This window comes from Mycteria americana, chromosome 4, assembly GCF_035582795.1.
Source record: "Mycteria americana isolate JAX WOST 10 ecotype Jacksonville Zoo and Gardens chromosome 4, USCA_MyAme_1.0, whole genome shotgun sequence".
NCBI classification, from domain to species: domain Eukaryota; kingdom Metazoa; phylum Chordata; class Aves; order Ciconiiformes; family Ciconiidae; genus Mycteria; species Mycteria americana.
Window position 1 is genome coordinate 59,439,480 of NC_134368.1, and position 12,907 is coordinate 59,452,386.

General features: G+C 54.7%; 1 protein-coding gene across 5 annotated transcripts in view; it reads right to left on the bottom strand.

Annotated features, from left to right (window-relative positions):
* Positions 1-9,588, bottom strand: part of LEF1 (lymphoid enhancer binding factor 1) — a 71,870-nt gene extending 62,282 nt beyond the window's left edge. The window contains exons 1-4 of one of the 5 annotated variants that reach the window (XM_075500704.1): positions 9,292-9,588; positions 8,496-8,724; positions 7,526-7,589; positions 5,897-6,030 (exon numbers count right to left, since the gene is read on the bottom strand). In XM_075500704.1, the coding sequence (XP_075356819.1) occupies positions 5,897-6,030; positions 7,526-7,589; positions 8,496-8,705 (408 nt within the window). In that variant the 5' untranslated portion in view covers positions 8,706-8,724; positions 9,292-9,588. The other 4 variants (XM_075500706.1, XM_075500708.1, XM_075500705.1 and 1 more) reach the window with 4 other exon arrangements.
* Between the last annotated feature and the right edge of the window lie 3,319 nt (positions 9,589-12,907).

Sequence of the window (12,907 nt, forward strand, 5' to 3'; positions counted from 1 at the left end):
AATGTAACGCTTACGAAGGGCCGGAGCGACAGAGACACTGATGCCCAAGTGCCCGGGCAGGAGCAGCACACCAAGCAGCTGCGCTGCCTTCCCCCAGCGTCCTGCACGAAGGGACCAAACCCGACGGCCAGATGAGAACAGTCTTCCCGCCAAACACGCTCTACGGCCAAAAGCAGCTTAGCGATAACTGCCTGCCAGCCGGGACGTGGGCACTTTGGGGTAAACGGGAGTCATTTACGCACAGCCGGAGCGTCATGGCGCGCGGCTGCCCTGCAGCAGTGGGGAGGACACACGCCGAGGACAACCTGCCCTCCACCAGGTCGAGGACCCACAGACCGCCCGGCTCGCGGCAGCGTTTCGCTCGGACCAGCCGCACGCTGGATCGGTGTCCGTCTGTGCGAGAGCAACGCAGGAGATCACAGCGGGCCGCACGACGCGCAGACCTCGAGCTGCAAAATGTTCAGCGTCCGTATTACAGCAGAGGCTTGCGCGTGTGTCTTCTTCTGAGAGACACAGACAGTGTTTTACTACTAGCAAAAAAAGCACGTGCCTCTAATGGGACTTCAGAAATATTACAGCAGCAGTAAAATGCTTTTGTGTGGGTTATTTCCTTCCCATATCAGGAGGAGTTTTCCCTAACTATAAACAGAAGTTAAGTACTCGGGAGGAGCCAGGCCTGCGGTACCCAGGCTTTTCAATGCCTGCAGCCATGCAGAGCTCCAAGTATCTGGAAAAAGTCTTTTCCTCTTTTGATGCCTGAACCTGTGGAGCTTCAGGCTTTCTTCCTGAGCCTTATTCTCCCTGGCACTCGCAGCCCGTCACAAGCTATTCTTATTAACACTTTTTCTGGACTAGGATTAAGTTGGAGAAGAGGTGGCGCAGCACCAAAACAACAGGAATGACATTTTGCTTTTAAACCACCTTAAAATGAAAGCAGCAGTTTATACTGAATTAACTTTTACAGTTTATATTGAATTAACTCCTAGATATATAGGAAAAAGGAGATTTAGGACATAAGCATACACATCTTGATATACAAAAGCTCCAACTTTGATGATTTGTAATGGGTGGGGTTTTTCATTACGCCTCCCCCTTGCCCATTCGCAATTAGATAGATTTACTAATTGCATCACCCTGACACGGAGAAGGCAGCAAAAGCAGAAACGCTGTTTTCTTCACCAGTATGTGCCCCAAGACCACACTCGTGACGGGCATACATACTTAAGACTCTGCCTGGATCGTGCCATCTTATCACGAGCAACCAGATCAAGCTTCGGACAAAAGCCAACCTGGAGGCACCGCAGTAACTTCTTCTGCCCCCTTTTCCAAACGGAGAATTCATTTCACTAAGGGGAAGAAAGCACCACCCAAACTCGGCCCACGACCATTCATGGCTTGGATTTGTGTTTCAAAGAGACCTGGCTTGTATCTTAGACTGATCAGCTGTGACGCTCGAGTCAGAGCAGCTGACAGACGCATTCGCAGCAGTGAGGTCCCTCTATTAGCCCTCTTCTCCCCCGGTGCTGGCATTTGGTGCGACTCACCGAGCCCCTCGGCAAATAGTGCCAAAATTCCTCCCTGTGCAAACCCGAATAAATCCCAGTGAGTTCTGCTTCCATAGTCAGGAAGCTTTGTGCTCCTCCGCATCTCATTTCCAAGTTATTTAAGGAGCTAATTGGCATCATTCGACTTCATTGAGAAGACGTGCGCCACGCAGGGTGAAGCGGCAGAGCCTCAGTGCTGGGTGAGCAGCTCCGGCTTGTCGAGCCCCTCGGCTGCCCGTGCAACCCATTTCCTCAGGCACGGGTCTGGGGTCGCAGGGGGAAGAAAGAGACGTGCGACAGGACCACAGCTGCCTACAGAGCATCCCGCACCAATGCCAACCCAGGGATTAGTGCAAAACTTTCTGATGGGTGATACAGGAGCAGGAGCTGAGCCCCAACATCTGTGCTACAAAGCCCATTTCACGTTGGGCCAGGGAGCTTTCAGCTGACTACGGCTCCCAGCAAGTGCCTACAATTGCACATTCAGCAGAAGCTGACTCTCAGGAAATGACAATATTATGAAAAATCAGGTTCGTGTCCTTCTGCAGCTGGATATGCTAGCTCTAACACTCCTGTACATTCCCCTCGGGGTCCCAAAAATTCCCCACAAGCAAGTGAGCCAGCCTGCTTTCACAGGGACAGCAAGATGCAGCTAGGGAAATAAACCCCTCTTACTGAGGCTTTGTAGCCACTCATTCTTGCTATTTCTACCCTCATCCTTCCTCCTGTCCACATTACCTGCACAATTTTTCCTGGGACATTAGCTCTTCAAGACAGGAGCTATCTCCATACCCCTTGCAGAAGCACACAAGGAATATCCAAAACTTGGGCAGGGTAGGGGGGCCCTGTGTATAAACGTTCCTTGTGTTCAAACTCTCTTAGCAGAATTCCTCATCGTTTTCAAATGGATACGCTGTGTTTTGCAAGTCGCTGTAAGGTGTTTATAGATTGTATCCTCCAACCTAACACCTCCAGCTGCTACAAAGAGACAGTTTAGCCACGACGAAATAAACCCAGACCCCAAGAACAGATAAGAACAGACAAAAGGGAGGTTGCAGAAATCATCTATCTTCCCACAGAAAGTTTAATTCATTGGGAAAGAGGGAGGAACAAAGACAAAATGATTTTCTGCATGAATTTAAGACACAGAGAAATGATTCTTCTTCAGTCATCTCCTTTGTCCCCACGTTCCCATCACACAGGCGAGAAAGGTTTGCTACCCCAAAACCAGTCTTGTTAACGAAAAAGTAAGAAAAAACCCACACGAGTTAGAAAACAAACAGCTGTCTCCATCTCCCATCTTCAGTACCCCCACGATGCTGAGAAACTCACCAAAAGACATCTCGAGCACACAGGATGCACACTCACCAGGTGTTACTGCGGTTTTAGTACCACCACGTGCCACTTCTCCTCCAGCCACCCAAACCAACTGCTTTGCTTTTTCACTTACCCAGCCATCTGATAAGAACACATACCGCGGCGCGAGGGTTGTACCTGAACCCGTAATTAACGCTCTCCTGCTCCTACAAATCCAACTTGTAAACGGCAAATCAGTGCCAGTAAAATAAAAAAATAAAATTAAAAAAAAAAATTAAAAAGAGGAGAAGAGAATATGAGATCACTCTAACGATAGCAGATTTAGGAAAATTTGAAATCTTCCTCATATACCCTCTCTCCTCCAAACGCTGCACTGAAACTACACTACGGCTTTCTTCTTTTAAGACTTATTAGGCACGTTGTGTCCAACTACAGATTTGTATTTTCAGTTTTACAGAGCAAGAATATAAAGCGTTTGCCTTTCTTTTAAAAAAGGCATTTTTTTTTTCCCTACATATTTTGGTGAAAGTAACTTTTTCCCCATTCCAAGAAAGCTTTGCTCTCTCTGTGCTGGCGTAGCAAGCCAAGGCCACCTCCGTCAGAGATGGTCCCGTCCTGGGCCTGGCCACCTCTCCCCGGGGGTGCATGCCCTGGGCGGTTTGCAGGCAGCCGGGTCCTTCCAAGGGTTTTTGCCAGGCGGAAAAAAGATTCAGTGCCCCAGGGCGGCTTTTTAATCCCGCCTAACACCTCCAGGCAACAGATGCATCAACAAGAAGCGGCTTTGTCATGCAAATGGCAGGGCGCAGGTACAGGCTGCAGGGCTGCTCCCGCACAAATGGCTGGGGACTAACACCCCAGGGGAGACCTTCACCTCCAGAGCTGGCTCATCTCGGCCGCTCCTTGCCCCCCAGCCCCGGCACGTCCCCCCGAAAAGGGGAGCAAAAGCAAACCTGCGGGGCGGCGGCTGGGACCCCGCAAAGGTGACCAGGCAGCAGCGCGCAGCGCTGGAGCTGTGGTTAGCCATGGAGCGAGCAAGCGTGTCATCTCCTGGACGCGGCGTTTTGATCTCGCACGCATTAAAACCCAGCTGTCAGCTAGCAGACTAACAAAGATTATAGTTCAATTAAACAAAAAAATTATTTAATAACTCAAGCGTGTAGCCTTGTGGTTAAACTGAAAGAACTCCAGGCTTATGTCAACATTGCAGCCCTGCAACGGCACTATTTTATCGCAATAGTGGTGCTGCTCTAACATGCAAGAGCAACACTGAACTAAATTAGCCCCTCAGATGTTTGGCAGGCAGCTTTACAATGAGAAAGCAGATGCGTTTCCCCCCCCTCCTCCCCTCCAGCGTGTCCACGTAGGACGGTTCCTCAAGTACCTGAGCAGACAGCCTCCACAAGAAGCCGATATTCTGGTGGCATCGATGCCAGATGAGTAAAGAGCAGCAGCCCCACCGCACCAATGCGTGGAGAAAATCCTCAGTGAATAATTAAACTGGATTTTGTTGTTCAAAGCCTTGCACCAGCACTAGGGACTTTCTTAGGAAAGTAACGTGGGAAAGAGGGGGCAAAAAAAGGTCTGAAGTTTCCCAGTCCTCAAAGGGGCAGGTTTGAGTCTCGGTGCCCTCTCGAGAAGCTGCATCCTTTTCCCCACCATACATCTGAACTGAAGTTTTCTGTAGAGCAGCGTTTACAACAACAAGTATCAACAGACCGTGGTCATCATGCTTCACCCTAAATGGCTGTAGGCCTCTGAACTGTAATTTATACAGAAACAAGGTCCTTTTAAAAAACAGAGCTATAGTAAGCAATACATTGCACGAGATTTGCATCTTTCTAACACAAATAGTGACATATAAAAAGGGTAGATCCGTGCGTTTCCCAGTGCCAAACCATTCCGAATCCGAACATCCACTAATTTAACACGCTTTGCTACTGTCAAATTACCAATACAGATTAGGCCCCCTCTTTTTTGTTTTTGAAGTCAAAAGCCACAACCCTGAAGAAAAATCAAGAATGTCGGAGAGCAAAATAATGACAGTTGTTTGACAGAGACTGCCAAGTAAAAATCTAAGAGCCAGTAAGACGGAAAACTGCTTTATCACAGGGAAATAACAGCATCCAGCTTCTCATATCACAGCACACACAACTGCAGCGGCATTTTTTCAGCAGGATGCTTACAAGCAAATTTTTTTTCCTGCTCCACTCTGGTTCTACTAATATAATTTCCACTGCTCATTTTAACACTGTTTCCCCATCACTCTAGACATATACCAAGAGGTTTATAAAAATAAATTGGAATTGACTATCCAAAATAAAAAGTACATTAAAATCCATTCAAACGTGCATCTACACCAATGGAAACAGAGGGACCAACCTGGAAGAATCAGTGCCCACCACAACATAAAGGAATGCTGTAACTATTGCGTCACGGTTGATATTAATTCCTAAACAACCACTTCACAATTTGTGGCTGAAAATACAGAGTATGTTTCAAAGCAATACTGCCAGATACATAAAGCCTTCACGCAGAGCAACTGATGGCAGAAATAAATATCAATCAGCAAAGAGCAATGCCATATCTGAAGGCAAAAAATAAAAAAGAATCAAATCTTTTCATCTTACTGACAAGCAACTTCAGCAGCTCAGCTTCCAGCCCTCGATTTTCCTCAACAAACGAAGAGTTAAAGCCAGAAAATTCACATCTGTCCCAGTCACTACAAAGACAGCATTTACATCATTCCACCATACATTATCCTACAGTCGTAAACCAGGGCTCCCCCCCTCCCAAAGCTCCCAGCCCTGTTCAAAGGACGTCAGACACCGCAGACATTAATCTCCGCTTTTCCACCGCAATCGCGACCGACACCTCTAAGAGCTCTCAAACTCCACTGGACGGAGCCTCCGAACAGCAGAAGTGCAACCTTCACCGTAACCGAAGCTACCCAAAAAACCCCGGCGTGAACACGCACTGCAGACCGAACAGGAGGAAACCCAGCTCGCCGAAACCGCTCTTTGGAAGAGATAACTCACTGTTCTGGGGATGGGTGGCGACAGAGATCCATTAGGCATGTACGGGTCGTTATTCATATTTGGCATCATGATATACCCAGAATAACCAGAGTATGATGGTCCCTTGCTGTATAAGCCACTGTCTGGATGCTTTCCTATGGAAGAGGAAACAATGATTACATTATTCCCCACATACGCATTTCTTGTAAGTTAGAGCACTTAAAACAGGTACTGTGCATTCATAAAAATGTTCCGCATGCAAACGTTTCCTTACTCATGGAAACTACCTCCGACAGAAAGTGGTCCGCAGCAATTTGTAATAATATTTTTTAAGAAGAGTTAATTCTTAAAGGAGCAAGTACTCTCAGTGAGGAGTTTATGCTTAAAATACGGAATAGCCTCAGAGTAACCAATTTATTTTGCTAGTCCCTGTTCAAATCAAGGCAGAAACATCAGCAATGACATCACATTTCTCAAGTAGCAGTTTTCCCCCATTTTATACATCCCTCTAGGATTTGTGGATTCAGAAGTATTGCCAGTATGGGTTTCCAACATCACTGTTAGGAAAGGGAGGAACAGGGCAGCGATAACTAGATATAATCATTTCCTTCTCTCGCTGAGACATGGTGTGCAGCGAACAATTCATTCTGGCCACGCTCATCGGGAACAATTAGAGGGCAAGGGCTGGCTTGGAAGGAGACCCTAATGATTTGGGGGGGGGGAGGCTGTTGAACACACATGGGACTACAGTCATGAGGGAAGCCAAGTGAGGGAGGCTATTTTGCAGGAAAATAAAGAATTTGGGTCCAGGTACTGCAAAAGGGGGTGAACAGGTCTCCCACGTATATGACAGTTGACAATGATACTACCCGAAGGTGAGGTTTTCAGAGGATGAAAGGCTGAAAAGAAAACTATACAGATCTGACCTCCTCCCCCTCACTGCCAAAATGCTGCAAGCATGGACATTATTGCTTTTAGGCTGTTTAATGACCAATTTGGAGAAAAATCGCCACAGAGTCCCGGAAAGCACCAGGACTGAACTGTGTCTGTCTTTGTATGGAATTTATGATCTGCTTTAGTTCGTGATGATAAGCATTTCATTTTAAACATACTCTTTCCATCCTTCACAGCACACATTCTTTGTACGCGTGTCCAGCTTCCTAAGTGATATTCAACGAACTCTGTTATCTCCTCTGTCCTCCTCAATGAAAATTAACCAGCTGGTACATTAAAAGCAAGAGGTCTGTTCATGCTTAGATTTGGAAGAGGAGATTTAAGCGACAGACTTTGGCTATGGGGAAAACAGCACAGAGTTTCTGAACACACATAACTCGGCTGCACTGTATGAGTGAAGAGATAGATGTGTTTAAGCTGATATCCTAAAAATAGTTATTTCTTCAGCGAAGATCCATTTGGCCTACTTATCAGTTTCTAAACAACTGAAATACCATTTGGTCACTCAAGATAAACGTGCTGCACATTCATCTCCTTTTTAAATGCGCTTTGAAAGCCCCCTGGCATCCCCCTTCCCCAAGAGGTACTAAATTTATGTTTCCCAAAAGAAACCAAGCTCCAGTTTGAGGACCGTGCAGAGGCTCACAGGGGGACTAAGAGGGACAGTATCGCAAGACAGGACCGTGCACTTCTCACCTTCCTCGGGGTGCTCTCTGCCTTTATCATGGTAGGAATCCTGCGCTTGAGTCTGCCTGGAAACCTGACCGCAGGGAATCCACCATCAGAAAAGAAGCAGAAAAAGAAGAAAAGTCATTGTACAGATGCTCATTTATCGATCACAGCGCTACAGCTTCTTGCAGAAAGAAAAAAGTTAGGGCAAGAGATAAGGATCTTTCTTTTCCCTCTTAAGTCGCTTGGAAGGCAACTGTACCAGAAACGTTTGTTTGTAAACGATCGTTTTATGACAACGTTAATAACTATGGGGCTTTGCGAAGCGTTTCTAGCAGAAGCACCCTACGTTTAAAGAAAGGGGCTTATTTCTGGAAAATATGTGGAGCTTCGGCGGTCAAAAAACTCTTGGTAAAAAGATACCAAAAATAATAATGAAAATCACGTTGCCCTCATTACCAGATCTTTAGGAAAAAAAGAAAAACCAACCAAAAAAAGGAAAGAAAAGAAAAAAGAAGAAAAGCAAGCAGGTTCCCCTCTCGCCCTGAAGTTGTTTTAGCGTCGCGAATTCCTTCCCAAACACTTTCATGCAAATCCCTTAAAGAGTTTACGGCTAATGCTCCGACCCCGCTGATTTTACCGGGGAAATTTCATAGCTGCATGAGGTCTAATACCCCCGCACCGTCGGGGGACTCGCGGGAACTTTCTCGTCCCGGGCCGAAGCGCGGAGGGGGCCGCCCCCCCAGCCCATCCCCGCCGTGGAGAGGCGCGGAGGGGCGCGCAGCCCGCCCGACTCTGCCCGCCGCCCCTCTGGAAACGGGAGTTGGGGTGGGATGATTTTGGGTTTTGGGGGAAATTCGGAAAATCGGGGTTTCCCCGGTGCCCCGCCGAAGCTCCCTCCCTCCCTCCCTCCCGGCGGCGGCGGCGTCCGGAGCCCGCCGGCATCCCGCGGCCGCTCCGCTCCGCGCTCCCCCGCGCAGCCCCCGCGGCCGCGCACCTCGTGCCCGTTGGCGCCGGGGGCGATCTCGGACTCGTTGACGAGGGAGGACTTGATGTCGGCCAGGTCGCCCTCCTCCTCGGGGTGGCTGATCTCGGCGAAGATCTTCTCCTTCTGAGGGTCCCCCTCGTCCTTGAAGGGGATCATCTCGTCGGTGGCGCAGAGCTCCGGGTCCCCCCCGCCGCCCCCGGCCCCCGGCAGCTGCGGCATCCTCACGGCAGCGCGGCGTCTGCTTGCGGCCGCCGGCCCGCCGCGGGAAGGGGAGCGGGAGCGGGAGGAGCAGCGGGGGGAGGAGGAGGAGGAGGGAGGAGGAGGAGGAGGAGGGAGGAGGAGGAGGAGGAGAGAAGAAGGAAAAAATCCCGTCAAGTCCTCGGGCTTGCTCTCGGCAGCTGGAGACCCCCGCCTGCCCGCCCGCCCCCTCGGGGCCGAGGTATCCCTGCTCCCGCACGGCCCCGGCCCAGGCCCCGGCCCCGGCCCCGCGGGGAGCCTCGCCCCGCCGCGCCGCACGGCCGGAGTAAGGCGAAATACACCCGCTCGTGTCCCGCCCGCCCCCAGGACGGCGCCGGGGACCGCCCCCCGGCAGCCGCGTCCCCCCCCACACACCCCCCCAGGGCCCGGGCTCACCCTGGGGGTGAGGGGACGCGGAGGGGAGCGGAGCCCGCCCGAGTCCCGAGTTTCGCCTCCGAGTGAAGTTGCCGCCACCCGGGCGGGCCCGAGTTAAAACAGCTGGGGGGGCGGGCAGGGGGAGGGGGCGCCCCGGGGGACGGGGACGGCGCTGCCCGCGGCGCTCACCCACCGGGCCTTTGTCCGCCCTTCGCCCGCGGCTCCGGGCACGGCTGGGCTCGGCTGGGCTCGGCGCGGCGGCACCGCGGGGGGCGGGGGGGCGAGGAAGAAACAGCCCCGGGAGGGAGGGAGGGAGGGAGGGAGGGATGGAGCGGGCGGGGAGGCTCCCCCCCGCTTCCCCCCGCGCCCGCGGGCAGGGAAAAAAGTTGCCGCCGCGGCGCCTCCACGCCCCCGGCCGCCTCCGCGCTCAGCGCCCGGCGCGGGGCCGTGGGCCGCAGCCGGCGGGCGCGGCGCCCCACGGGGGGCGGCGGTGGGGCGCGGGGCGGCGCGGCGCAACTTCAGCATCGCGCCCGCCCGCCCCTCCCGCCGTCCGTCCGCCGTCGGGGCGGGGCGGGGGCGGCGGAGATGAAAGGGGCCGCCGCCGTGACTGACACCGCGGCCGGGGCGGGGGCCGGGGCCGGCGGCTCGGAGGGGGAGCGGGTGCGGGGCTGCCCCCGGGCAAACTTCGCTCGGGCTGCGGCGAGCAAGCTCTGTGTGTCTGTCTGCGTGTCTCTCCGTGTGTGTGCCCACGTGCATGCGTGCCTGTGTGTGTGCGCGCGTGTGTCGCACCGGGGGGGCTGCGCCGGGGCACCGCCGCTCCTCTCCCTCCCCAGCCCGGAGCCCGCCGAGGGGGGCACAGGCGCTCGCCGCATCCCCGGGCAGACAGACCTGCGTTTTTAGGGCTGCTTTGTTGAGACGTCCCCTTGGGGGGGGGGGGGCTGCGGCCACATGGCGCTGCTCGGGGAAGGGAGCGGGGGGGAGAGTGCGACGATTTGCCCGGGCGCTGCCCGCGCCCGCCTCGGACGAAGGGCAGAATTGGCACATCGCCATTAAATCCAGCAAGTGCCCGGCAGGAATGCGTAGTAGCCCCCGGGCGACAGGGAGAAAACCGGCCGGGGTGAGCTCGCCTCGGTTGCAGACCGGTAAACGGAGCCGGAGCAGTAAGCGAGATTCACCCCCCGCCCCGTCCCATTCCTTCAGCGGTCGGGCTGCCCCGTTAGCTGCCGGCTGGCACGGCATCGCCCCGGTGCAGGGTACGAGTACATTTTAAAAAAAAATCATCCAGACAAAAGCAGGCGCCGCGCTTGGGAAACGTCAGGATCCGCAACTTCTTTTATTTTGCGAACGCGATGGGCGCACATTTTGCAGGAAACAACTTCCCATGATTTTGGCATCGGAAAAGTGCGGTTCGTGCTTTGCACATGCCCCGCGAGGTTGCTAAACCTTCAAGCGCCGGGAGACGGAGAAACGGGAACGTGTGGATGCTCAATCCGTTTTCAGCAGATGCCGGGCTCGGCGCGGCGTGAGGAGCGGCCGGCGCGGCGGCAGTGCTGGCTGGACACGGGCGGGCTGAGCCCGCTGCCCACGCCGCCGCTCGCGTCCCTGCATCGTTGCCCGCGAACGAGTAATTACGATCCAGCTGAGAAACCCCCGAGAAAGGGAGCAGGGAGTGGGAAACGGGGGGTGGACTTGTCAAGTCGAACAAGTGCGTAAAATAAATAATCGAGAAAGAAAGAAATTAGCAATGTAAACCCTGGGAAGGGGCTTAAGTGTGCAACGCTCCCCGGATGCAGGAACACCCCCCCCCCCCTCCCGACGGCGGCTGGAGAGAGGCGACGGGGAAGCGGTTGTTGGGAAAACGGCCACTCGGGGATGGTTTGTGCGCGGAGATGCCGCCGCATCCCTCCCGCTCCTCTTCCCCTTCCCGGCGCTCGGCGGGCACCGGGCCGGGGGAAGGTGCCCCGGGCCGGTCCCTTTCGGAAAAAAACCCTACGGCCAGCGCCCGAGCCTTGCAGCCCGCTCCTCCCGACGGGGCGGCCCGGCCCGGGAGCAGGCAGGGGTCCCCGCCGGAGGAGCCGGCAGCGCGGCCAGCCGTCTGTGCCATTACCGGGTCCCTCTGGAAAAGCAGCCTCCCCCCGCCCCTCCGCCGTCCCGGGGTCTTCCCCCTTCATGTGGGCTGGAGTTTTTCCCGGATCAGTCTTTTGGTGGAAAGATTTTGGAGGCAGAGAAGGGCCGGGGGGGGAGGGGGGGGGCGGCTGGGCGGGGGGGGTGGAGGTGGAGACCGTAATGATTTATGACAAGAGGATAAACTCAGGAAACCTCAACTCCAACGCCAGATTTGACTGGAGACAACACAAAGCTGTCGCTTTACTCGCAGTTCGTGGGGCTGGGGAGGGGGGCACGGCCGGGGGGGCGAGGCCCGGGGTAGGGGGGGGCGCCCCGCCGTGCCCCCGCCCGCGCCCGGCAGGACCGCGCCGCCGGGAGCGCGCCCGCCGCCGTGCCCGCTGCCTGCCGGCACCCGGCTCCGCACCGGCTGCCGCACGGTGCGGTGCTTTACCAGGGTTTGGTTTTGCCTTTCAGGTTTTTTTTTTTTCTCTTCGTTTTAGCGTGGGTTTGTATTTTCGCGGGTTTTCTTTTTTCATTTTTGACGGGTTTGCGTTTTAGCTTTTTTTGGTCGTTTGAGCGGGTTTGGGCGTTTTAGGGGGTTTTTTCCTTTCTTTTTTCCGTTTTCATTTTTTTTTTCCTGTGGGTTTTTTTTTTGCATTTCAGCGTTGAGGGGGACCGCACTTCGAGCACTCCCGGACGACCAGCCCGGCTCGCCCGTCCCCGGGGGGGGGGAAACAGGGAGGGGAAACCCGCCGTCGGCCCCGGGGCGGGCCGAGCACCAGCGGTCGGGGCAGCGGGACGACCCCCGCAGAGTTTCGGGGGGGCTGACCGGGGCGAGGGGGAAACAGGGTGCCAAGGACGAACCCCCCCCCCCCCCCCCCCCGGGGCGCAATAAGCGGGGCGGGGGGCCACCCTCGCGTGCGAAGCGCCGTCCGCCGCGGCACCCCCTATATAGGGAAGGGCGGGAGCGGGGCGGGGCGGCGGCGCCTTTGATGTCCCGCCGGCGGCCCCTTTCATCCCCCCCGGCCCCCCCCGGGCCCTTTGTGTGACTAAATTTGGCAGGAGCATGGAGGCGCGCCAGGGCGCCCACGTGTGCGCCGCGCTCCCAGCTGAGCGGGCAAGGGTTTTCTTCCGGGTAAGGAGGCAGCGGGGGAGATCAAAGAGTTTGGGGAGCTGGAGCCGAAATGTGCAGTGGAAATAAAATAAAATGGTAAAAAAAATAATACTAAAAAAAAAAAAAAAGAAGAAAAAAAATCCTCCGGCCTGGACGAGTGCCAGGGAGAGGGGGGAGCGCTGCGCACATGGTGGGGAGGGACCGGCGGGAAGGAGCTAGTTGTCTCCGGGAGGGGAAAAAAATATAAAAATAAAATATATTCTTGCAAAGGGGGTTGCAGCTATTTTCTGAGAAGGAAAAAAAAAAAACCCAAACCAAAAAAACCACCCTTTTGTTTAAAACCACCGGGCTGTGGAGCCAAGCCGGCTCCGCCTGGAAGTGCCGCCCGACGGCGCGTCCCTGCGCCCGGCCGGGCCGGGGCTGCGCGGCCCCGGGGGGGAAACTCCTTTACGTTGACCGACAAACGAGCAAACAGCGGCAAAAAGCCCCCCTCCCCCCAGCCCCAGAGCCCAGTGCCAGTTTGGAGGGAGGCTTTCTAGGCAAACCCTCCGGGCGTTTTTCTTCCCCGGGGGAGAAATGTCGAGGGCGG